This window comes from Mesoplodon bidens (genome assembly GCF_964165515.1).
Source record: "Mesoplodon bidens genome assembly, chromosome: 13".
In the NCBI taxonomy this organism is placed as follows: Eukaryota; Metazoa; Chordata; class Mammalia; order Artiodactyla; family Ziphiidae; genus Mesoplodon; species Mesoplodon bidens.
The window spans coordinates 76,807,464-76,834,275 of record NC_138169.1 but is presented as its reverse complement, the minus strand read 5'-3'; the positions used below and the strand labels follow the sequence as shown (position 1 = coordinate 76,834,275).

The following is a 26,812-nucleotide window of genomic DNA, read 5'->3' as shown; positions in this document are numbered from 1 at the left end:
CAGCTCCCTCTATTTCCAGAATAGGTGACGGTGGCATTTGGAGTTTGTTTTCATGGTTTCCCTCTCCCAGCACCTCATTATTATAATATTATTATTAATATATAAAATAATGAAATCAGAAAATATCAATAGAAAAACATTCCACGTTTCCAACCAAATAGAGACATTTATACCAGCATGTAAAACACAAAACTCACAGTTTCCATGGGTGAATGTGCTCCCTAGAAGCGTGACTGATGCATTCCATAAAGCCTTATAGGACAGAGCAGCCCACAGAGCAAGCGACGGCTCTGGGCCCTGACACTGCGAGTCCCACTGTGAAGAGAGGTTTTATTGTAGAAACATTTACTCTGAAAAAATGTTACTGCTATACATATCCTGAACCTTAATTTTTTAATAAAATGAAAAATTGCGACATCTTCACTTTTTTACTAATGGTATTAAGTATACTTTCAGAATGCTCTAAAAGCTTTAAATGTGTATTTTTCCATGGTTTCTTTGTCATTGAAATAAAAGGCCCTAAAAACCTATATATTCTCATATCCAGAATATATAAAGAACTTTCAAAACACAATAAGAAAATAACCAAACCAATTAAAAAATAGGCAAAAGATTCAAACACACACTTCACCAAATAAGAGATAAAGATGGCCAAATAAACATATGAAAAGATGCTCAGTCATGGGCTGAAAATGTAAATTAAATTAAAGTCACAATGACATCTATTAGAATGGCTAAAATTAAAATAAACCAACAACTGATGCTACCGAGTGCTGGTGAGGATATGGAGCAACTGGAACTCTCCTTCATTGCTGATGAAATGAAGGGAATGTAAAATGGTACAGCCACTTTGGAAAATAATTTCACAGTTTCTTATAGAGTTAAATATATATTTACCATATGATCCCACAATTCTACACCTGGGTATTTACCCAAGAGAAATGAAAACACATGTCCACACAAATTATTATAGCAGCTTTATTTGTAATTGCCCCAAGCCGGAAAGAATCCAAGTGTGGGTGAATAAGTGGTGGTACATCCATACAACAGAATACTACTCAGCAATAAAAATGAACTAACTGCTGATGTACCCAATAACTTGGATGGATCTCAAGGGTATTATGCTATAATATTTAAAGAGTCTAAATTATAAATATAGCTATTTCTTTTTTTTTTTTTTTTTTTTTTTTCTTTTTGCGGTATGCGGGCCTCTCACTGTTGTGGCCTCTCCCGTTGCGGAGCACAGGCTCCGGATGCGCAGGCCCAGCGGCCATGGCTCACGGGCCCAGCCGCTCCGCGGCATATGGGATCCTCCCAGACCGGGGCACGAACCCGTATCCCCTGCATCGGCAGGCGGACTCTCAACCACTGCGCCACCAGGGAGGCCCAAATATAGCTATTTCTATACAAAAAGGTTTTTAGAGAAATTTTCACTATAAACAGTGATATCAAGCCATAATGTAGGCTGAAAGGGTTAAAGAATTCTTTTAAATTAAATAAAGTTATGAAGGAAGGAATAACCCATTTCATTATATTAATTCAGCTCCATAGCAGAAGCTGCCATGGGAGCACTGGTCCAGGGTTTCCAGAATCTGTGGCTCCCCTGCACTTCTGAGCTTGGCTTCAGTGATACCACCTTACATGCTTGTGCTCACTGCTGACCCCACCCCTGCCCAACTTCAGGTACCCACCTATTCTTTTTTTAAATAAATAAATTTATTTATTTATTTATTTATGGCTGCATTGGGTCTTTGTTGCTGCACGTGGGCTTTGTCTAGTTGTGGCGAGTGGGGGTACTCTTCGTTGTGGGGCGCGGGCTTCTCACTGCAGTGGCTTCTCTTGTTGCGGAGCATGGGCTCTAGGCGCACGGGCTTCAGTAGTTGTGGCACGCGGGCTCAGTAGTTTTGGCACGCGGGCTCAGTAGTTGTGGCTCGCGAGCTGTAGAGCGCAGCCTCCGTAGTTGTGGCGCAGGGGCTTAGTTGCACCGTGGCATGTGGGATCTTCCCAGACCAGGGCTCAGACCTGTGTCCCCTGCATTGGCAGGCAGATTCTTAACCGCTGTGCTAGGAGGCAAGTCCTACCCACCTATTTTTGGAAAGGTTTTAGTAGTTGCAAAGTAGTCTGTTCACCAGCATAGCCCTGGGGAGTCAGGAATTCCACAGATAACCCCTCCTTGTGCCCTGGAGCACAGCAATGTCCACAGTCTTCCCCAGAAATCTAGGACATCCCAGACTCCCTGGGACTCTGCAGCTATCTTCATCTCCTTTCTCAGGGATGCTCGGGGCCCAAGCATCAAAAGTGCATTAAATAAAAATGATGACTCACCAACCGAATGTTTAGGCCTTTGAATGATTTATCCTTTCTCACAAAAGGAGGTTATGCAACTCACGCCCAGAGCACCCCAGAGCCCCCCAAAGCAGATGGCCAAGGAGAGTCATGTGCCATCAGAGACTGTCAAAGAGCAAACATTTCAAAATGATGCCTCTTCCACCAAAGACAGTACTTCTGCTCAAGCTCACCCTTTTTCCCAGCACCCAACCATGAAGAGTTTGTTTGTTGAATCAGCCTAAAGGGTGAACACGACATCGTTTATCTGTTTATGTAGCAGGTTCTTCTACCCAAAGGATCCCACCAGTTTTCTTGACTTTACAAATCGTCACTTTTCCACGATCTGTGCCAATGGAATGCAGTAGTACCATAGACCCAGTTCCCTCATGATGGATATTTGGCTTTGGAAGGAATCTCAGTACTCATCTGTAGGAATTGACTGTACTCTGCATCGAAGGAATCTGGTCACCAGAGAAGGAAGCACTTACTGGGGGCTGGGAAACGTTCCTCTCCTGCTCCTAGCTGCACTCTCCCCAGCACCATTTGATTATGAGCAATGTTCCTGTGGTGGAGATGGCAAACGGGCTCCATTCTCCCCTCCTTGTATCTACCACTCTCTCAGTGTCACCCTGCAACTCCGTGTCCTCACCCCTTCAATCTGGCTACCCTGTGTCTTACTTTGGCCAACAGAATGTGGCAGAAATTACAGCACATCAGTTCAAGCCTAGGTCTCAAAAAGCCTGATATGGTTTTGTTTGCTCTCAGAACCCAGGCACCACCATGAGAAGAAGGCCAGGGCAGCCTGCTGGGAGGATGAGGGACCGCGTGGACAGGGTTCAGTCCAGCCAGCCTTCCCCCAGCCAGTCAGCCTGCAGACTGCACGCAGGTCAGCAAGCCCAGCTGGGCTCCTCCAGGCCTAATGAACCAACCAAGCTGAGCCAACCCACAGGGCTGGGAGCTAAATCAATGGTGGTTGTTTTAAACCACTAAGTTTTGGGGTAGCTTGTTACACAGCAAGAGCCCTCTTTTCCTTTGCCATAGGAAGGTTCCAATACCTCACATTCAAACTACTCTTTGTGCTTGCAGGTAGAGAGAAGAAATTAATTCTTCCTACTTCTGATAGCTGAATTAGGTGTGGGTAGAAGACACTAGACTCCATTTCCATTTCAACTCTTTCACTGCCTAACCAACCTACATTTTAAAGAATTGTACTTATGAGATCAATGGTAGATATATTATTAAAACAAGGCACTTTCTGTCCCAACTCTTGTTGAGGTTTCCACCAATGACACCACATAACCAACATTTGATACCACAGTACATCGCAGAGATCAGAAAGAAGTCAGATCATTATTTCACAAAAAGCTTTGTTTAAACAAGCCATTAAAAAAGTTTTTTATCATCAAATATAAGTTTAATAATCTCTTTACCACATTCCCCAGTTTTTCATTATTGTCTTCATTTCATTGTTTACATTTGTCATATACATCTGTATGATACACAGACACAGACCTATATTTGCTATATACCTCCTATCATTTAATTGTCTTTGGATCAATATAGAATTAATAGGGATCAGCATGGGAAAGAACACTACCTTTTCTGAAAGTAGATTCTTATGTATTTATTTAGCACCTTTTATTTAAGGAGCTCAAGATACTTTAACATTCACTGTAGCATCCTTATGTTATCTCTAGTTTGGGAAAATGTCAAAAATTAGTGCCTTTTTATAGAAAAAAAAAGGAAAGTATCAGTGAGATGATGACAGTCACAGTAGAAACTTGGATCTTTAGCTCAGCCTTCTCCTTTGTGAACTATACTTTAATATGTCAAAAGGTTTAATGGCTTCATCCATTTTTATAACATCTCTCTTTGGATGGATGTGAACTAAAAGGGCAGCACAGACAGTCAATTCCCACCAACGGATCATCCTGGCAACACAGTTATTTCCTGCAGTTTTTCATGTCCGCTAAGAAGCCCCATAAATTATAGAACCACCTCTGCTTCTCCATTAGAAGTCATAATTGATGGGTACTATTCTAGCATTTCCAAGAGACCTGCAACCAACAGGGAGAAACCAGTGATCAACGATTATTCCCTTCAGCTGGGCATTTGTGGCCATTAACGTCTGGACAGTGACTACTATCAGCACTCTTAAAACCAACCAGATCTGCAAAATTAATTTTAATGTGCTTAGATATTTTAACTTTGGTATTTGAGGAGAACAAATGCTCACTGGCCACAACAGATGAAACATTCTAGGTAATTCCTTTCACTCTGACTCACATTGTATGTTTCCTCACAAGAGCACTGATGCTAAGAGAAAAGCAACTCTATGATAAGTTTTCTTAAGTTCACAATATAAGGATTTGGTTTTTAATGTAAACAAACGCATGGAAAATAATAAGAATGTTTTCCACTTCTACAAGGCTAAATTACAGATACACGATTTTTTAGGAAGAAAATGGTGCCTACTGCCTAAACACATTTATGCTATTCTTGTTTAGAAGGAAAACAAATGCACAACTTTATTCTTCCTTTCTTGAACTTTCCTGGCACCTTCCTTTCACCGTGTGTGCAGGCCATCCCATGTCCTACTCATTTTCCACATCTTTTCCAGGGACACATCAAGAATAAGAATGCCAAGTGCAGCAACTTGGATTTTTGAGATTTAGTTTCCCAAGTACCTGACTGCCTCTGCTGGGAAGGGTCCTACATTCACCCGGGGGGAATGAACCATTTTGAGATGGAGTAAAGGAGGCAGACACGAATTGCAACTTAGTGCTGCCTAGAAATTGACACAAACTTAAAAAACATTCAGGGTGAAAATGGGGTTTCCCCTTTTCCTTCCTTTAGAAAACTGAGAACTCAGAAAAGTTTTCGAAAGCTAAAAGTCCCTCCTCTTGTTCTCTGAGCCCCCCCCCCAGGCTTCACATTTCTAGCCTTCTTCCAAAAGTGCTTAGTAGACTCCTCACCTCTCCCCGCCCCCGCCATCACCAAAACACAGGCATCTACTTGTGAGAAGGGACCAAAAGAAAACATATAAAGAAGACCATCACCCTTAGGAGACTTTTCAAGAAAATCGTTAAATAGTAAAAAGAAAAAAGGGCGGACAGTATCAAGAGAAACGTTATGAGAGACAGTGACGTACAAATATCAAACATGGAGGACGGGGTGGGGGAAGGGATACAGACCCAAATAGAACAGGACAGCCATAAAAACAGATTTCACAAAGAGACAAACTACTGATGAACTAATAATGGGAAGTGGAAGTGGAAGAAGAAACTATAGAAGGAGGTAAAAAGTGGAGTAACAGAAGAGAGCAACGTGTACCTGTGCAATTAGTAGACACGTGACTGTGGATGGAAGTGAGTAGTAATAACAAATGTCCTTGTTTGCTTGTTTGTTTTTAAAGTCCCTGACTCTATTTAGAACAAGATGGATAAAGAACGTCCGGTCATTTGACGCAGGCGTACCGAACGGATGGGCTCAAAGGCACACCTCGGGGGCTACGACCCCGCCCCATCCCAGGCCCCGCCCTCAGCCCCGCCCAGGCGCGGGTGCGCGGCGTCGTCAGCTGGGGACGCGGCTGCCGACGTGCGCGGCGCGGAGGGCGGGCTGGAAGGCCCGCAGCTCCGCGCTCGCCCGGCTGCAACCGCAGCGGGTTCTCGGCTGCTCAGCGCCGCGTCTCGGGCGCGCCGGCTTCGGCCTCCCCCTGCTCCTGCACCGGCCGCGAGGCCTTGTCGGGCCCGGGGGCGCCTCGCTCCTGCAGCCCCGGGCCCACCTCGAGGCCGGCGCACGTGTCCGGGAAGCGCGGCCCGAGGCCGGCGAACGAGTCGCAGCACTGCGGGCTCTCCTCCTGCACCGGGCGGCCCACCGGCTCCCCCGCGCCGCCGCCCGGCCCCGCCGGACCCTCCTGCGAGTTCTGACTGACGTAGACCACGATGATGTCACCCTTGAAATTCATCACCTGCCCGCTGGAAATAAACGTGGAGTTACTGTTTCCAGTCACATTTCCTACAAGGGGAGAGGAAGAGAGAACACGCAGAGGGTGAGTCATCAGTTCTGGGCGAGAACTTGGTCTTGTGAGAGGAAAGTTTCCCAATGAATGGAGGGGCGCTGGCGCCCCGGCCCTCTCACGGGCGGCCCTTCCTCACCCACCCGTCCCCTAAAATGCATGGGGCACTCCCCGTGGTTCCTTCCTTTGCCGTCTCACCGGGCCTGACTGAGGTGGAGGAAGAAAAAAGGGAGGGAGAGAGAAAGAAGACGAGGGAAGAGAAGCAAGACAGTGGGCCATCCTCAAGTTTTGTCGTTGGCCACATTGACCTCGGGGGACACTGGCAGGAGAGCCCGCCCGCATCGCAGAATCACAGACGGGATTCAGATGTTGCAAAAGGGTGTGCGCACGTGATGGATACGCAGCAAACACAGCCAATGGTTCAGCAATGGTCAAATGCATCAGGAAGGGAAGCAAAGGCTGGAGCGAAGGTTGCTGCCTGTTAGGACCCTGGAGCCCACCGCAGCCCGGCCTCCTCTCTGACCAGACTCTTTCACATCTTTTCACCCTCCCTGGAGAGGTCCCTAAGCTCAGCCCTGGAGGGCCATGGGGCCACCCGGGCTCAGTATTTAGCAGAAATTCATTTCCTTAACATTTTTTCAAACTCCTAGAAAAAAAAGAGATTCACAAGACTAAAATGGAGAAAAGCCAACCAACCAAACAAAAACAATCTTACAAATCACTCTTTCCTTCTGATCCCTGGGAGGTGTTTTGTCCTCAGGGGGTACTGTCATCACTTTTTGTGGGTGACTGGATTTAGCCAGTCTTTAATTAGTGGGCCTTTTGAAAAACAAATAGAAAGTTCAACAAACGTTAGGAAACCTACTACCTCTTATTCTCCTATGTCAAAAACTGATGCTCTACAAATGACCCAGGTGAAAATAAATGCCACAAACCAAGCAGATGCAGAAATGCCCCAACACTCAGCATCACAAGCAGAATCTTTCAATCTGACCAGGGAAGGTGAACGTAAAAACAGTGCCTATTAACCTCATCTTTTTTTTTTTTTTTCTTCTCTGTTGTGACAAAGCTTAATAATAACTACACAAATAAAATCGTTTCTGTCATTACTCTCCATGAAGAGATTTCTCCCAAATGTGGAAGGCATATTTTGGATGGTCTGACTGAAATAACAGCATACAGGAAATACCAGGAGCCTTCCCTCCACCCACAGGGTACCTTCAGAGATCCTGAGACAGGCACAGTGGCCCATTACAGGGATTTCAATGAAAACAGAGATTTCAAATATGAGCAACAAATTGAAAGTCACAAGGGAGGATTTGTGACTCACGCTCTTTCTCCCGTTGGCAATTGTATCGGGGATGTTCCTAGATGGGTGGTGGCAGGGATTTATTTGCCTATTAATTCCCCCAAGCGACTTGGGCAAGTACAGCTAGTATTCCATTCACTAACTAGTCAGATTGACCCATGTTCTCCATTCCCTCTAAAATACACAGACATGATCCAGCAATCCCACTCCTGGGCATATATCCAGAGAAAACTATGGTTGGAAAGGATACATGCACCCCAGTGTTCATTGCAGTGCTGTTTACAAGAGCCAAGACATGGAAACAACCTGAATGTCCATCCACAGATGAATGGATAAAGAAAATCCGTTGTGGTACATATATACAATGAAATATTACTCAGCCATTAAAAAGAATGAAATAATGCCATTTGCAGCAACATGGATGGACCTAGAGATTATCATACTAAGTGAGGTTAAGTCAGAAAGACAAATATCATATGATATCACTTAAATGTGGAATCTAAAAAAAATGATACAAATGAACTTGTTTACAAAATAGAAACAGACTCACAGACTTAGAAAACAAACTTATGGTTACCAAAGGGGAAAGTGGAGGGGGGATAAATTGGGGGTTTGGGATTGACATATACACACTACTATATTTAAAATAGATAACCAACAGAGACCTACTGTATAGCATACATAACTCTACTCAATGTTCGCAATAACCTAAATTGGGAGAGAATTTGAAAAAGAATAGATATATGTATATGTATAACTGAATCACTTTGCTGTACACCTGAAACTAACACAACATTGTGAATCAACTATCCTCCAATATAAAATAAAAATTAAAAAAAAACATAGGTGTTCATAACATCGAGCGTACTCTATGCTACAGGTCTACTCTCTATTATGTCTATGTCTTTCTGCTCTCACCAGTTACCAAGTTAGTTCTTAAATCTGTTTTTAACTAGTTGAACCTATTAGGAAATCTAATGAAATACAAACGTACCTCGTCTTCTTGCTCTTGGGTTTATTGTGCTTTGAAAATACTGCGTTTTTTTACAAGTTGAAGGTCTGTGGCAACCCTGCATTGTCAGATGATGGTTAGCATTTTTGGCAAAGTTTTTTTGTTTGTCTGGTTTTTTTTTTGTGGTACGCGGGCCTCTGACTGTTGTGGCCTCTCCTGTTGAGGAGCACAGGCTCCGGACGTGCAGGCTCAGCGGCCATGGCTTACGGGCCCAGCCACTCCGTGGCATGTGGGATCCTCCCGGACCGGGGCACGAACCCGTGTCCCCTGCATCGGCAGGCGGACTCTCAACCACTGCACCACCAGGGAAGCCCGGCAATAAAGTATTTTTAAACTGAGTATGTACATTATTTTTTTAGACATGCCATTGCACACTTAATAGACTACAGTATAGTGTAAACAATTTTATATGCACTGGGAAACCAAAAAAATTCGTGTGACTCACTTTATTGTGGTGTTTGCTTTATTGCGGTGGTCTGGAACTGAACCTGCAGTATCTCCAAGGTCTGTCTTTATGTAAAGTTGTGAAATGTAAGTAAGTGTGAAAAAAAGGCAAATGTTTCTAAGAAAACTAAAGTGAATGCTTTGCAAGGACCCAAATAAATGTGAGCCACTAAACGCAAAACAAAAGACATCAGCAAGCTGTTGAACTGGTGTGTGGTGGCATGGACAAGGCAGCTGTTAAAAGAAAAAATGAAAAAGAGTCTTTAAAAATGCAGAAGGAGTTTGCATTCAGACTTGTTATGCCTGGAAATTAAGATGGTGTGGTTAACGTGAAAAAGGCTCAGGAAACTATATTCAGCCAACACATATGTCCCTATACTAAAAAATCAATGTGTGAATGCAAGTTATATGTTTTAAGTTTAAAAATATGTTGAAGAGGTGAACTTGTAAATGACTTTTTCAAGTAACTCAACAACTGCTAACTGAGAGCTGATATAAGGTCTCTACTGTAGCAGCAGCAGCAGCATGAATGAGCATAATAACTAACACAGGAGAAGTCTTCCTAGTTGAGGGATCACTAGTTAACAGAAAAAGTCCAAGTGAGGAATCAAAAATAATATGTGTATACCATAAACCATATTCAATTTAAAATGCACTGTTAAAAAATAAAAAATTAAAAAAAATAAAATACCATGATTATTTAACAAGAGCAGCAAATTTAAGTTGCTTTAAAGTATGATTTTTTTCTTGGTACAATTCCTTTAGCTTTTTATGATTACAACATTGAAGAACAGCATGGTTCTGTTGTTCTTCAGTATCTTGTAAACCTACACACAGGGCAGTGCTAGCCACTGCGTGATTGATTTATGGTCCTGAATTTAATATCTTTTTTGTCCTCTGCATATGGATTTATCTGTTTATGTCATGGTATATATAATTTCTCCACCATTTAAAATTTTATTTTCCAACAAATCATCATCATGACTCCATTGTTGTTTACCTTCCTCGTCAGAATCTTCAGTTTGTCTAAACTCAGATAAAACCCCCTTTTTTTTTTAACCATTATCTTACACATCAAGATTTTGTGTTAAACTTTTCTTCTTAAGAATTTCATTCCAGGGGACTTCCCTGGCGGTCCAGTGGTTAAGACTCCATGCTTCCAACATAAGGGGCATGGGTTTGATCACTGGTCAGGGAACTAAGATCCCCCATGCTGTGCAGCCAAAAAACCCCCCCCCAAAAAAAATTTTTCATTCCATGCCTTTGCCTCATGGTCAACAATATATTTTTGATATACTCTATAGGATCAATATCCTTATTTTCTATTTTTTTTCCAAAATGGAACTCAAACCCTTTTTCCTAAGAAATATATTTAAACATTTCATAATTCTTCGATCCACAGACTGGATCAAGAATATTCTTCTTGCGGGGGGCACAGTAGGGAGGGGAGGACCAAAAAAAGGCCTTTAAATTCCTGACGATTAGGATGTAAAGAAAAGCTACCTAGAAAGAGTATGAGATTCTCAATTTTATTCTTCATGTGTTTCTTCATTAAAAGTACAATTAATGACAAAAACTACCTTCGATCAAGTCCAAGTCTGTTCCATTCACACTGACTTATGAGAGTAGTGAACTGGTACAGACTAAACTTTAAAAAGCTCTACTTATTTGCCAGTAACAGTAAGTGACCGCAGAGCCATCTTCAGGGGCATGTGACTTGTGCAGTCGCACAGGGCCCTGTGCTCAGAAGGGCCCCGTGCTTGTTTAATGTTCTGTTGTCATCATCTTGAAATCCTTACTAATTTTTGCACAGGGGGCTTCATATATCCACTTTTCACTGGGCTCTGGAAACTTTGTAGCAGATGGCAGACAGCTATAAGGAGTGCTGCTCTGTTTCCCCCTCCCCCCCTCACTGATGCTCTAATGCTATTCTTTTTGGAGGTAACATCTTATAAGTTGGACAAGTTTCAATATTGCAGACACATTTGCCGATCTAATTTTCTCTATTGATAAAGAACTCGGGGCTTCCCTGGTGGCGCAGTGGTTGAGAGTCCGCCTGCCGATGCAGGGAACGCGGGTTCGTGCCCCGGTCCGGGAGGATCCCACGTGCCGCGGAGCGGCTGGGCCCGTGAGCCATGGCCGCTGAGCCTGAGCGTCCGGAGCCTGTGCTCCGCAACGGGAGAGGCCACAACGGTGAGAGGCCCGCGTACCAAAAAACAAACAAACAAACAAACCAAAAAAAAACTCAACGTTCGGTAAAACTCTGAGTTGCAGAGGCGACCCACTGGTGCTCCTAAAATGTGGACTCTGTGATATGTTTCCCTGGTGTTCAAGCCACTTGCCACCTGCTATAAAACTATCAACACCCACTTTCTGATAGAAAACTGAGGCTTGTCCCTTTGAGAAAAGGTCTGCTGACTGTATCAATTCTACCTGTCAGGCTTTGCCTCCGATCTCGTTTTGGTTTCTTTAAAGTGAAATGAGAACCAAGCCAGCTGCCAAGCAGTCTAAGTGCAGAATCCGTCTAGAGTTTTATTGCCTCAGGCTTTCATCACCTCACACTCTCAACTTCAACAGCAGAAAGATTTTAGCAGCTCATTCTCTGAATCTTCCTGAAGCACTTAATAGTTTCATAGAAATAATTCTCATGCTTATCAACTCCATTTTTTTTCTTTTTTATCCAGTTAATGCAACAGTTAAAGTTTTAAATTACAACAGGATCAGCTCACACTCATAAGACTGGGCAGACCTGTGGATTTTAGGAAGCGCGGCCATTCTCTGGGCGGGCGCAGAAGGTCCGGGGTGTCCTAGAGTGACCCATTAGCTGTGAGTAATCAGTGTGCTGTCGGCTTCCGTCAGGTCACTCTACAGAGGTTAGGGGGATGTGGGCTAATCTATGGTTAAGTGAAGCTAGATTAAGATTAAGCTAGATCACTATTATAATACTCATAGTGATGGAACACCTCAAATCCAGAATGTACTGCATGCTCCCTCTGTGCCAGGCTGGCTGCATTACAAACACCAGCTCGCGGTTCCTCCGCATGGGAGCATTCCAGGCTTGCTTCTTTTTCCCCCTCGACTGACTGACATGGCTTCAGGGATGAAAACGGTCTAAGAGCCTTCTTTCTCCAGCCTCATCACAATACAGACTCACCTGCAAGTAATCTACTAACATCCATGGCATCCTAGCCTCACCTGTCTCAACTTCAATAGCAAAGAGGTTTTAGCAGCTTAGAGTGGGGTTTCACTCTCTGAAGAGCATGACAGGTGACTAAAAGGGTGGTGGTTTCAGTGACTGCCCGAGTACAGGAGGGACAGAAAGGGGGTTGGGACAGAGGAGAGCGCAGGACCCTGAAAGCTCTGGTCCTGCCCTGGCTCGGCCTCCACCAGCTGTGGAATTGGGACAAACTGCCTAACAACTCGGTCTGCTCTTTATGAAATGAGCATCCATTTTCAAGCCCAGCTAGCCTGGCAGCGTGCAGCCGCCCAGAGCAGGCATATGATAAATGAATGAATAAATGAATGTGTGAATAGCCAGCAGGATGGCATAGGGCCAAATGAGACAGTGGATTTGAAAATGCTTGGGAAATAGCACAGAGTTTCTCACAGGTGCAATGCTGGCATTATTACTCCCAGAATGTAATGTTTGTGCTCATGGAACTCCCCAGGAAATGAGATTCAGGAAATGTACTGAGTGGTCATGTTACCTTTCCATCCCTGTCTTGTTGAAGGACTTCAAAATACCCTGAAGACTGAAAGGGCACTTACCTCTAGCAATCTAACCAACTTTTATTTTCTTTGCTGAAATAATCCATCATTCTGACTGTCTCTGGTTTGAACACTCGTCTGTGTAATTCTACACAAATCCCCCACCATCTCACTTCTCATCATGCAAGTCAGCAGCTAGTTGAATGTAGCACTAGAGTAGGTCAAGGTTTTGAATGAGTTGGTGATATCCTTACCCTGTATTACGCCTCGGTCCTGAACTGTCCTTGTTTACAATCGTTCCTTGAAATCAGCTTTCTGCCTCTCAGAGGGTTTTACACGGTTGTGTGAACGGACCTGAGAGGGCAAGGCCCTGGGATGGCAAGTCAAAAGGACCCCATGTCAGCAAGGTGGGTGCTGCGGGCCTCCTCATCAGCATGGTTGCCGGGGTTTCCACAGTTGGTACATGCCCGCAAGGGGTAGCCCTCTCCACTGAGAACCAAGGAAACCCCAGGACGTTCTGATGTCAGGGGAGACCTTCTCCCTTGCTGGTGGCTGGTTAAGGGGGGAATGTGGAAAGGGAGGGATGAGGTGCATGAGGCTTGTCCAAGATGCCTTAAGAAGGCTTAAGGTTTTCATAGGTCCCATTAGTCCACAGACCTCTGGGAATACGAGCAAAGCCAGGCCCGTCACTTCCCTCTTCCCTACTCTCCGAAGCTGTCTTTCCGCCAGCTTTCCCCAGCAAGCTGCCTCTGGCATTTATTTTAATTTTATTTTACTTTCAAAAAAAGATGGGGTTGGAGGCACATGGAAGAAAGAGCTTTCCTTCCAAAAGAACCGTTGACAGTGAAAACAGTAACTTCCTGAGACAACTGGCAGAAGAAATGGGACTCAGAGGTCAAAGTAGCCATCACCTCCTGCACAGACACTAGCGCACCTTCCCATGGAACCTTCTGGGCCTGGCCTGGCCACTGCCCTGTGCTCAGCCTGAGTAGCCAATGATCCCAGCCCGAGTTTGCCCTTATTCTACAGCACACTGAGGATTCTCCAGCACATGGTAAACAAATGAAATCAGTAACATTGGCACTGATTTATAGGGAGACAGTGCCATGGTTGAAGGCATAGACTTCAGAATCAGATAGTTGAGTCATGGTTTCATCGCTGACTCGCTGTGTGGTCCTGGGCAAGGAACTTGCCCATAGGATTCCTGTGAGGAAGTGGGAAGGTAATACCTACACGAATCACTTAGCCAGCACCTGGTAACTAATACCTATAATGTCACTGATCAAAATGCAACCTTCGGGATGTTAGAACAGGCTTAATGTGTCTCTGAACACAAGGGGATTGATAGACTTCTATGTGAAGGCTACCCAAAAGGATGATTTGAGAATTAGCATGACATGAGGGTTTTTATTAAATTAGAAAATCTGAAGAGTTTCTAACATTTAAAACGGGTTGGTTGGCTTAACATTAATATTTAATGTGACTTAGCTAGAAGAATTTTCAGGTCACTTGAGAGAGTTAAAAATAGCATTTTAAGTCAACAGAAACAATGAATAAATGAAGTGTCTCATCATGACCAGAAAGATGTTTATAGTTTGCTAAGTCCCTGCTTTGCATAGCAGGCCCCGTGGAATCCCTATTTCTCCGGCAGAGAGATTTAAGCAAGGTAATGCATACTTGTCTTCTCAAAGGCTTATTATGTTGTTTAAAATGCATAACGTATGAATATTAAATCACAAGAACTATAGCAAATAATATCACCCAATTGTCATGTAGATTTTCTTCCAAGGAAAAGAACTAAAAATATACACAAATCCACTCAAATTACCCAGGCTATACTGGGTTCTTTTGGAATTTTTTAAAAACTTATTTTATATTTAACCCATATGCTTCTCATGTGATTTTCCTTTTTATGGAAATGCAAGATCTGTTTCAGGCATTTGGAAGAAACTGGGTCTATGATGATATGGGAAGGGAAACAGTATTTAATAGTTCCATTCTGAATCATGCCTGAAAATTACTTAGAATGGCTGACAAATGAAACCCTTCCAAAATTAGAAGAGAAGGAAGGGAAGTAGGGCTAAACTAAAAGATACAGTGAACGAATTGTTCTTATATTTTGAAATAATGCATTGACCTTTAGCATCAATGAATGCTGAATTTTATTACCAAATAACTGAATTAAAAAATATTTTTAATTGGTAGAATCAGCTAGCTAATACCTCCCCTTACGATACTTAGCTAAAAGTCAAACACAAGTTAGTGGATGGCATTGCAACAGGAGAGAGAAGAAAGTTAGAAACAGAGGACTGTCCTTTGCTCAGGGGGAGGGGAGGAAGGGGAAGAAAACTGGGGTAAGAGAACGTTTATCTGTCTTTCAGGATGGAAGTGGATGGTCAAGAATAGTCATTTCAGGACGGGGTGGGGCCCAGGGATGGGAGACCAAGGGTGGGGGACGTGGGAGTCAGGCGTGAACCCTCATCCTCCAGTGCCCTTGGCTCCCAGGCATTAGCCTAGGTATGTCTATGCCACTTGAGGGACCAGCGCTTCCTTTTTTCTGCCATCTCTGCCTCCTCTGCCCAGGACACCTAAGTCTGCCCAGGACAGCTAGCGGCCATCCTTCCATCCCCTGCCTGGCCCCCTGCTCCCCTGAACAGACCGAAGAGTGAGTTAGGGAACAAACAGGAAGCTATGGGCTCTTATTCCTTTAGTTATTCATGACTGGATGGATGGAGGAATGAACAAATGAATGAATGAGCTTGTGAACATTTATTCATTTATACTGTGAGCAAGCTGCCATGGGAGAGACTAGAAAGATCGGGAGTGGTGAAGGTCACGGCAATCCCTACCAACTAACTGTTCATGGCTGCCTAGAGATGGCTGTTGATAAAGGTATGAGTGTGCTGGGCTCAGTGAGAAAGAGGCCAAGACGAATTACGAGGGGCTGCCGAGGGCACGGAAGGGGAGAGTGGCCACCCAGGCAGCCAACGTGCATCCCTGGTTTAGGAAGCAGCATTTGAGCTGGGACTTGAAGGTCAGGAGGAGCTGGGTGCTCTGGAAAAGGGGACCGTGCAGGGACAGGGTGGCCACACTAGGGGAGGCCTGTTACAGTGCAGAAGCAGGAAAGTGAGAGATTCCCACTAAAAATGGCTGAGGCTGGCATTGGCCAAACTCAGGTGGGTGAGCAGGTGAAGAGGACCAACAGGCTGCAGGTTAGGGGGGCTGTCCATGGAGGGCCTTGCTTTCTCAAATTATTGATTCTTTTTGTGTTGTCCATTCCCTAGCACCAATCCCTACTTGTTTTCCAAGCTTTTCCAAGTCTCCGTGTCTCGGTGGACCCTCAATAAAGATTTGATAGAGAATCATGTAACTGGTGCTTAATAAGAATCGTTGTGGGCCCTGGGAACAAACACCTCTCTCCAGTTCAGAAGTGTCTGAACCAATTAAGTGATCTCAGGAGCCAGAAGCAAGTCACAGGCCAACTAGTGACACATTAATCACAAGTGGTTCTTTCACATGACATCATTTTCTAGACACAGAATTCTCCAAACTCCAGGTGAAAGGGCTTATACCAAGGTAACCACCGTCACGTCACCAGGAAAACTTAAGACGTAAATCAAGACATGGTTACGCGAAACAAAACCACAAGTATGTTTTCCCCTTTCATTGGTTTTTGCTGATAACCCTCCTTGTGCTTTAAGAGCTGTGACACTGCTAACACAGACTTACCGTCGGCTATCATTTTTGAAAGATAGGCTTGTGAGCTGTTTGAAGAACAATCATCCTCTTCAAAAGGAAGCTGGGTGCAAAGGAGATACTTTTCCCTACTTAGGTGGCACCCAACCCTGTCATTTCTGCAGAAACCACTTGATTTGGTTGTAAGTTTTTTTCTTCTTAAACACTCACATATAAAAATCCAAAAGCCAATAAAAAGGTCACCTCCCTCAAGTCCTGAGAGCACAGTGGCTTTCAGGAGATCATGTAAGATTAACCCCACCCAAGCTCCATCCTCTTTCACACATTTTATAGAAGATAAACTATGACAATTAAAAAAAAAAGCAATAATGAGAAAGTGCTATTTTGACCAGGAATCAGAAGGCCTGTTTATGTAGAAGTAATTATGGAGAGACCTGCACAGCCTCAAAAATCAGTCTGGCTGCTACTTCTCCTCAGGCGAACATGAATTTGGCCCACTTGCTGGCAACTCTCTACGGATGTTTTACATGGCTGAGCACCAGATTAAGACAGAAAAAGCAGTGTAAGCTTTTTGCAAATTAATACCACTTAGTTGATGACACACTTTTTTTTTTTTTTCTTCTTTCCGTGCCTAGATGTTTAGTGCTGGAGAAAAAAAAGATTTAAAAAAGCAGAGATGGGCACTGCTTTAACTCCTTATAGGAGAGCTCGGATCCACCTTTTTGGTCTCATGACACTACGAAAAAATTGATCTCTTTCACTTTGGCCAGTGCTGTTCTTCCAAGAACTGCTGCTGCTTTTTACACAGCAGCCAACATCACCTTCCTGATGTTAGCAACTGAAAAACAGGTCTGTCCCCTGGCAGTGTCACAAGACGTGGCAGCTGCCAAATTGAGGTTCCGCCTCCCTCCTCCCCACACCCCCAAATACTCGTGTTCTCTCTGTGTGTGCAACCAGTGGAAAGAAAATTAACCTGTAGAAAAGAAAGAGAACAATACAAACGAACCATAGAGCCAAACTTTTAGACACGGAAATCACTTAAAATCTTTGAAAAAAAAAGTTGAGGTCTTCTGGAGGAAAAACACATCAGTTCTTTGGAAAATATCCCCAAGCCCACCTCCTCCTTTCAGTTCGACTGAGAACTGATAAAGAATTTACACATCAGTGAATCTGTGTAGTTGCAGCAAAACCACAAACCTTGGAGAACAGATTCAAATTCATTGTTCTACCCAATAAGCCAGGAGCCATCATCAGCATGGGGCAAAAGAGTCTCCATTTAGGGCCCGATTGAGCTACCTCATGGTTATAAAATAATTCAAAGACCAGATGCTAGACCCGGTGGCAGTCTAAATAAAGAGGCAGGAAAGAAAAAGAAAAAGCATCCCAGGATAAAGGTGGTCCATGAACGGGCTTTGTGGTTTTGGAGTTTGGGAGGATTCTGTGAAGCCCCTTAAAAAGTACATATGCATATATTCCTTTTTCTGGAGAGAGGGTCTATAGCTTTCAGAAAATTCTCAGAGATCCCTGACCACCCCCTTCCCATAATACAGCAAATAATCCCCAGAACCAGAGGAAGCCCTCACCATCAGCAGAAAAGTTCCCTGTAACTACATAGTAAAACAGAGGATGTTTTACCTTCGCAGAAAAAAGTTATAATATTACAACTGGTGGGCTATTCACGCTCAAGCAGTGGTGCAGCAATAAATCTCTATAATGATTTTAAACTGTAAAACCACCCTCCTGGTTCCATAGATATATCCTATGCAGTGTTTATAAAAGGTGCTTCTCATAAAAAGCATCAAAGGACAGCCACTGCCTCATTAATTTGGCCCAGAATCAACAAGCTACACTCAATAAATATTAATTAATCAACGATTAACTAAACAATTTTGTTTGTCGTCCTGAAATTTATAAGAGCTTTTTTAGGGGGAAATTTGAGGCTTAGGTCGCTTTAAAGAAAAAACCCAAACCCAGAAATCTGAGGGAATGCCTTGACTTCAGCCAGTCTTGTGGTCAATGTTGGCATTGTCTTCAGGGGTCAATGCTGGGATTTGAGGTCTAATCCCATTGTGAGAAGCCTGAATGCAAAAGGGCAAGGGGCACGTATAAACCAAGAGAGAGAGCCCCAGGGGTACAATCCACAAAGCCAACATGTGGACTGACTCAAAACCCAGCCTGTAGAGGCTTATCAGGAGAAAATGCTCGAGCTGAACTTTTCCCATGTTAGCGTCCCTCTTTCCAGAACGGCATGTGACACTTGTCCCCAGATACTGCACAGAGACCAGGCCTTTTTGCTCAGAAGGGAGAAACCAGCAGAGTCACTTACCTGACGCAGGTGGCTGGTCACTGGAAGGGCCTCCAGAGCCAGGACCTCCCCTCGTGGAGCTGGGAAGCCGTGCATCAGCCCCATCCATGGGCTGGCCTCCCGCCTCTGCCCCATGAGCTGCTTCGGGAGGAAGGCCCATGCCATAGGCGCTCTGGGGCAAGGGTCCACTTTGGGGGCAACCCATCAGGGGTTCCCGGTCCTCCCCAGCAGGGTTCCTGCAGCCTGCACAGCCATCTGCAGAGCTGGAGCTGGCTGCCCAGTGGGGGCAATTGCCACCTTCCACTTCTCTTTGCAAGTACTTTTCGGAGGACATGGGAATCCAGTCAGTCCTGCACAGAGGCTCAGCGAAGGGGCAGCTTTCGGAATCCACCAAGCTCTCTGTTCCAGTGAAGCACTGGCTTAGACTGTCATTCTCTCCCACCTCCAGGGGTTCAGGGAAAGGCGGTGTGGATGTGCTTCCAGGCTGAGTGAGGAACAATATAGAGTCTGGGGTCCGGGGGGGCCTGTCCACGTATTCGTCTTCCGTGGGAATCTGCCTAAAGGGGTCCCCCTCAATCTCGCTGACCAGGGTGAGCATCCCGGCATCTTCTCCCGGCACACAGGGACCGCCACCTGCACACGCACCTCCACTGTCAGGACAGCACATATCTTCAGAAAACATCTTCTGTTCCAGAGTCAGCAGTAAGACACCCTCACAGATTTCACGCTGACTAGGGGCTTCCACACGAGTGCAGCTAAGATTGCTGCCTGAGGACTCCTGCTGATTTAAATTCAGAAGGCAGAGCATTAATCCAGCGATGTTAGAACATGGGTCTGCTAAACGCGGCTGAAAATGGTGTTTATAGTAATTATTTCCACCATAACAAGTACAGATGGAATACTCACTGTGTCGCTTTATTTGGGTTATTTAAGATTAGGGGGTGGGGAGAACCCTCAGATAGAGTACAACCAGAATCAGATGAATCTAACTGCATTTCCAATGGGATAGCATGTTTACACTGAAGCAAGGGGGAGAGCTGGCCCAAATAACTTTAGAACACAGGATTTTGTCTATACCCTCAACCTAAATTTTTTAAAAACCCTGTAAACAAATATTGAACTCTGGTTAGTAGCTTTGCTTTTTGCTGTGGTATGGCTTAGTGATTCTGAAACTACTTTCTGTGTATTCTGGAATTGAGTAAATATACTGAGAATAATAGGAGCTGGGTTTCTTACTGTTGGAGAAGGGAAGATTCAAATACAGCTAAAGAAAGACTACAATAAATCCTGTAGTGTTGGGACCAGAATTGGAGAAATCAGTATGAGCTCAAGGTTTAAAATGTATATGTCTTTAGGGACTTCCCTGGTGGCACAGTGGTTAAGAATCCGCCTGCCAATGCAGTGGACACAGGTTTGAGCCCTGGTCCAGGAAGATCCCACATGCCACGGAGCAACTAAGCCCATACGCCACAACTACCGAGGTCGCAAACCACAACTACTGAAGCCCGCGTGCCTAGAGCCCGTGCTCCGCAACAAGAGAAGCCACCGCAATGAGAAGCCCGAGCACCGCAACGAAGAGTAGCCCCCACTCGCCGCAACTAGAGAAAGCTTGCATGCAGCAACGAAGACCCAACACAGCCAAAAATAAATAAATAAAAATTTTAAAAGTATATATCTTTATACCTAAGAACCTAGACCTAAAGGATATAATGGAATAATTAATGAAATTTTAAGATCAAATGTAAATTATTGATATATAATAGTATTGTACCACTACTAAATTTTTTGATTTTGATAAAGGTACTATGGTTATATAAGAGAATGTCCTTGTTCTTAAGAAATTCACGTGAGTATTTAAGGGTAGAGGAACATGATGTCTGCCACACACTCTAAAATGGTTCAAGAGGGCTTCCCTGGTAGCACATTGGTTAAGAATCCACCTGCCAATGCAGGGGACACAGGTTCAAGCCCTGGTCCGGGAAGATCCCACATGCTGGGGAGCAAGTAAGTCCATGTGCCACAGCTTCTGAGACTGTGCTCTAGAGCCTGTGAGCCACAGCTACTGAAGCCCGCACACCTAGAGCCCGTGCTCCACAACAAGAGAATCCACCGCAATGAGAAGGCTGCGCACCTCAACGAAGAGTAGCCCCCACTAACCACAACTAGAGAAAGCCGCACGCAGCAACAAAGACCCAACGCAGCCAAAAAATAAATAAATTTAAAAAAATGGTTCAAGAGAAAAAATATACATATGCATATACAAACGTACAGATAGCAAATAATAAAGCAATGTGAAAATATAAACAATCGGTGGATCTGAGTATAGGGCAGGTGGAAGTTTTTTGTACTATCTCACTGCTTTCCTACAATTTTGAAGTTGTACCAAAATTAAAAGCCACCAAAACAACTACAGAGACCAGGAATGTGACTGCTCTTCCCTCCTAGGAGTCTGTCCTGGGCAATAGAGATAGGCACTAAAATAATAATATAAATAATACATGGGCAGAGAGATGACAGAAATGGAATGAAATACAAAGAAAACAGCATGTAGGATGAGCACTGGCTTGGGCTTTGGGTTACTCTGTGGGGATCAATCCTGGGATTTGAGGTTCCATCTCTCTCAAGGAAGTACCCATTCACAATTTGACTCAATATTTGACTAATAATAGTTATATCAGCCAATTTTTTTTTTTTTTTGGCCTCGTGCACTCGGCTTTGTGGGATCTTAGTTCCCCGACCAGGGATGGAACCCAGGCCCTGACAGTGAAAGCGCCGAGTCCTAACCACTGGACCATCAGGGAACTCCCCCAAACTGTTAACAGTACTTAAAGGAGGCACTTAAGGGCTTCCCTGGTGGTTCAGTGGTTGAGTCTGCCTGCTGATGCAGGGGACACGGGTTCGTGCCCCGGTCTGCGAAGATCCCCCATGCCGCGGAGCGGCTGGTCCCGTGAGCCACAGCCACTGAGCCTGTGCGTCCGGAGCCTGTGCTCCGCAACGGGAGAAGCCACAACAGTGAGAGGCCCGCGTACCGCAAAAAAAAAAAAAAAAAAAAAAAAAAAAGGAGGCACTTAAGACTTTTAAATTTACCTTATTTCCACTTAGGCGGCCGCAAGCTTCATTGACCCAGTGCCACAAATTAGCTAGAAAAACAAAGTAAGGATAAGCGCTTCATATTATTATTTCCTATTTCTAATTCAGTATTATTGACCACTATGTCAGATCAATATTGTCTTTAAACAAAATCGTCTGCAAATCTGAGAGTGAAACATTTAAAAGAAAATCAACCAATTTAAAGACTATGAAGGCATCGTCCTCCTCCTATCAAAAACAGAACTTTTTGATCTATGTAAAGCCACATACGATGCCCTAATGTTCCACTGAACACCTTCAGGCACATCTGAGGGCTGTTAGAGCTGCTGTTTTGACTATAGACATTCTCAAGCCCTTAGCAATTTTTCTTTGACTATTAGGGACCCTGTTAGGTATCGTAGGGGAACAAAGGTGACGTGGGTCTAGGGGACTTAGCACATATATATGTATGATAAAAGTGAAGTGCATGCCAGAAGGCTGTGTCAGGCCCCACTGAATTCCAGCGGGCCCCGAATCCTTCTCCCCTACACCCTGCTGCTTCTCAGAAGGAAGAAGAGTATGTTCTGTGGCATGTACAAAGTATATGTTCCTTAACTTTTAAAAATAGAACTGATGAAACTTAAAAGGTCAAATCTATGAATTAAAAAAATCTATGAATGTATGTAATACAAATATAAAATTTTATCCCACCTCCACTGAATATTTGATGTTTCCACTGGAAGATAATGACGTCATCATAATAGGTAATGATACCTCTTACGTGACCTTGCCTGGTCTATTTAACCTCTCTGAGCCTCAGTTTCCACATCATAAAACGGGGGAAATAATAATGCCTCCCTCTCAGTGCCGTCATGGAGACTTAGGACACGTAAAATATGTAGAGCAGTGTTGGCACATGATAAATACTTAATATGTCAGTTACGACTATCCTCATCATTATTATTTGTGCTTATTTTCTATCACTTTAAAATTATATAAAAATAAAGATACTCCAAATAAAAGGAAAGTTGCAGCCCTTTCCTTTTAGGGATCAGGAATAGACAATTACAGATGATACTAAAAATAACATTTGTACACAGAGGTGGTAATTACTCAAAACTACTATGACAATCTCTCTACTGGTTGATTGCAAAAGCCCTCCTTACTGGTGGGTCTGCATCCACACTTTTTGCACCCCCAAATTTGTTTTAATTACTAAAATAGCCAAATACAAAAACTACAGGGTTGTTCTGCCTCTCTCTGCTCAGGATGGGAGCACACTTCTTAGCAGTTTCATGTCACACTGGTTCTGACTTTCTGCTCCAGCTGCGCTAACCTTCCAATCCCCCCAACTTGCTCCGCTCCCCCCAGTCATGCAATTCTCTTTGCATGGAATGCTTTTGATCCTCCTTAGCTCCCCTTGGGCTAGTTCACTCCAACTTGTCTTTCAGATCTCAGGTCCCCTGCCTCCGCCCTGGGAGGCCCTGGCCGACCCTGAGGCTGGACAGACGACTCTGTCACCCCTGGAGCTCTTGCACCTCCCTTTCCACACTCAGCCTCATTCTATGGGCCAATCCCTGCCTTGCTCACAGAGAAGCTTCTTCCATGAGGGCACTGGCTCTGTGTGTGTTGCTCAGTATTGAGACCCCAGTGTCTGTCCAGTCCCTGGTGGCCAAAAAACATGTGTTGAATGAAGGGATGAAGAGGAAGCTGACAGTCACACATCCCGACTCAGTGATGGGCAGGCCCATTGCCTTTGGCATTGGTAAGATACGGCCAAAAGAGATGATCACAGAGACAAAAACTAAAGAATAAAACACTGGGAGTCTGTTTATCTCATGCAAACATGGCTACATGAGTGAGCAATCCATCAGCATCTCTGAACATGCATTATTCAAATCCCCGGTTCCGATGTTGGGGAGGTGAAGTTGCATTAAATAACAATATTCAATAATGATAGACTTTTTAAACAGTTAATTCCAACTTTTCCTCTTCAAATACTCTCTGCTTAACACTGGCATCGTCAGTCACCATCTTCCCTCTTTAAGCTTTTGATTGCCCAGTGTTATACTAGGCCATGGAATGTTAATGGAAATAGTAAGATATGCAGGATTTCATCAAGTCTATGGGTGTGACTGTGAGAGAACTGATGGAATCACAGCAAAGCAAAGGTGGACAAAACAAGTGAGCAACTGAAAATGCGAAAGGATGGTGAGACCACAGGTGCTTCAAAAGACAATGATGTGGGGCTTCCCTGGTGGCGCAGTGGTTGAGAGTCCGCCTGCCGACGCAGGGGACACGGGTTCGTGCCCCGGTCCGGAAAGATCCCACGTGCCACGGAGCGGCTGGGCCCATGAGCCATGGCCGCTGAGCCTGCGCGTCCGGAGCCTGTGCTCCACAACGGGAGAGGCCACAACAGTGAGAGGCCCGCGTACCGCAAAAAATAATAATAAAATAAAAAATAATAATAATAAATAAATAAAAGACAATGATGTGTGCTAAGCTTAGGAAATGTAGTGAAGCCTTGAACAGTTTCTTAAAAATTATACTTTGTAGCTTTGTAGTATAAAAGTCAAACAGGATGTGATGTTAAAAGACACTATCAAACAATTTTTTGTGTGTGGAAAAACTATTCCCAATAAACAAGACGACACTTGATTATTCATTCTAAGAATGAGCACCTGCATTTTACTGAATATAAGACCACCTATTTTCAGAATTTTAAATGCACCTATCAGGGGAACACCCCAGTCAAAACTTTCCATCTGTCATATACCTGAACATTTTGTCTCTGTTTTAATTAAGTAATTAATTAAATTTAAGTCATTAAAAATGTTTGTATTCTAGGATAAATGCAACCTCTGTATATCTGACACTATATAATCTATACAACAGTCATTGGTTTCCTGCACCTAGAATATTTTTGTTTGCATATACATAAACAGGCACAATGGATTTCCGTTCGTTTGTTCGTTTGTGTTTGTTTTGCCAGAGAACAATGAATTAGGTATAAAGCGTGTGTCACCTTAGTTTAAACAGATCACCAGAGGCAGTCAGAGGGCAATATACGCCTCTTCAAAGCATACACCTAGAAATGGATCTGCTGGCTTTAAGATTCATTTTCAATACCCACCATAGACACAGTACCTGTTAGTGCTTTCCCTTTTTTCCTATAGTAAACACCAAAGATGAGAGCAGCAACTAATGCCACAGATATGAAGAGAAGCAGAATAATTAAACTGGGCAAGTAAATCTGGGGTTCTGTGTTGGAAGAAAATGAGAAAAATGGCATTAAAGATTGTTTATTTTTACTTTCTCCATTTAGAAACATAACCCTTTCAATCAAACCCCAGAATCAAGGATGTTGGTGTGGAATAAAAGCAATAGGAAGGTCCCCGGCCCTGACCGTAGGTTTGTCAGGGAGACCTCCCATTCAGAAGGGTGAAATGGACAATGCAGCCCGGTCCTGCTGGCTGCCATAGCTCTGAGGGGCCAGCCCAGGACCATATTTCAATGCTTCTACTTTAGGACAACTCTAATAGGGACGACCACACCATCCATCATCTTTGTTTACCTACAGAACACTTCACTCTCTCTAGGTGGATCGCTCTGGAGGCAAAAGGAAGCCCCTTATCAAATCTCTTTCCGAATAACAACATGGCACCAGGGCTTTGCTGGTCATGAGAACAGAACCACAGCCAGCCTGCGAAGTGTTTCAGGTACTTCATCTACAACACAATGAGGACTCAACCATTTTTTTCATCCCCCCTTGATCACTTAAATGCTAGTACCTTTATATTATAAGCTCTTGGTTTACATGACCTGGTTTCCAGACTCTTGCTTTTCCTCTCCTTGTCTTTTTTTTTTTTTTTTTTTTTTTTTGGCGGCATTGCTGCTGCACGCGGGCTTTCTCTAGTTGCGGCGAGCGGGGGCTACTCTTCGTTGCGGTGTGTGGGTTTCTCATTGCCGTGGCTTCTCTTGTTGCAGAGCTTGGGCTCTAGGTGCACAGGCTTCAGTAGTTGTGGCACATGGACTCAGTAGCTGTGGCTCACAGGCTCTAGAGTGCAGGCTCAGTAGTTGTGGCACATGGGCTTAGCTGCTCCGTGGCATGTGGGATCTTCCCGGACCAGGGCTTGAACCCGTGTCCCCTGCACTGGCAGGAGGATTCTCAACCACTGCGCCACCAGGGAAGCCCTCTCCTTCTGTCTTTTTTTTTTTTTTTTTTTTTTGCGGTATGTGGGCCTCTCACCGTTGTGGCCTCTCCCGCTGCAGAGCACAGGCCCCGGACGCACAGGCTCAGCGGCCGTGGCTCACGGGCCCAGCCGCTCCGCGGCATGTGGGATCCTCCCGGACCGGGGCACGAACCCGTGTCCCCTGCATCGGCAGGCGGACTCTCAAACACTGTGCCACCACGGAAGCCCTCCTTCTGTCTTTTTTTAAGACAATGTTTTATTCCCTCAGTTATTCTGAATGTTCTCTTAATGGTCTTTTTAAAATGCTGCTCTGACTGTGCAATTCCTTATCCAGAATGCTTTGGTGTTCTCCTGTTTGCCAAAATGTCAAAGCTAAGGCCTTGATTTTCTTAGTCCATGTTCATCAACCCCATCGCTCTGTGGCCTAGGTTCTCTTGCCTCATTAGAAAGGTTTTCTTGCCACGTATGCCTCCTCCTGTGCTGTGATACCTGGACCCACCTTCACAGCATCTCGCTAACCTGGGTAAGCAGCTTCCGCCATTAACTGTCAACTTTCTGTTAATCATTGAAACTGTACTTGAGATTGATTTGATCTACAGGATGTTCCAGAAATAATAACTATCTTCTAACAAGTTGCTAACTCTGGCTGGTGACCAAAATCTCCCATAGGTACCCTACTGTGACCACTGTGACCACCACCATCCTATCACATTTGGGCATTTTAATTTAT

General features: G+C 44.2%; 1 protein-coding gene across 3 annotated transcripts in view; it reads right to left on the bottom strand.

The window, feature by feature from the left end:
• Positions 1-3,755: 3,755 nt before the first annotated feature.
• The window catches only part of TNFRSF11A (TNF receptor superfamily member 11a), a 57,346-nt gene continuing 34,289 nt past the window's right edge, over positions 3,756-26,812 (bottom strand). The window contains exons 7-10 of one of the 3 annotated variants that reach the window (XM_081251783.1): positions 25,037-25,150; positions 21,908-21,960; positions 18,842-19,601; positions 3,756-6,345 (exon numbers count right to left, since the gene is read on the bottom strand). In XM_081251783.1, coding sequence (XP_081107909.1) covers positions 6,005-6,345; positions 18,842-19,601; positions 21,908-21,960; positions 25,037-25,150 — 1,268 coding nt within the window. In that variant the 3' untranslated portion in view covers positions 3,756-6,004. The remainder of the gene's footprint in view (positions 6,346-18,841; positions 19,602-21,907; positions 21,961-25,036; positions 25,151-26,812) is intronic. The other 2 variants (XM_081251784.1, XM_081251785.1) reach the window with 2 other exon arrangements.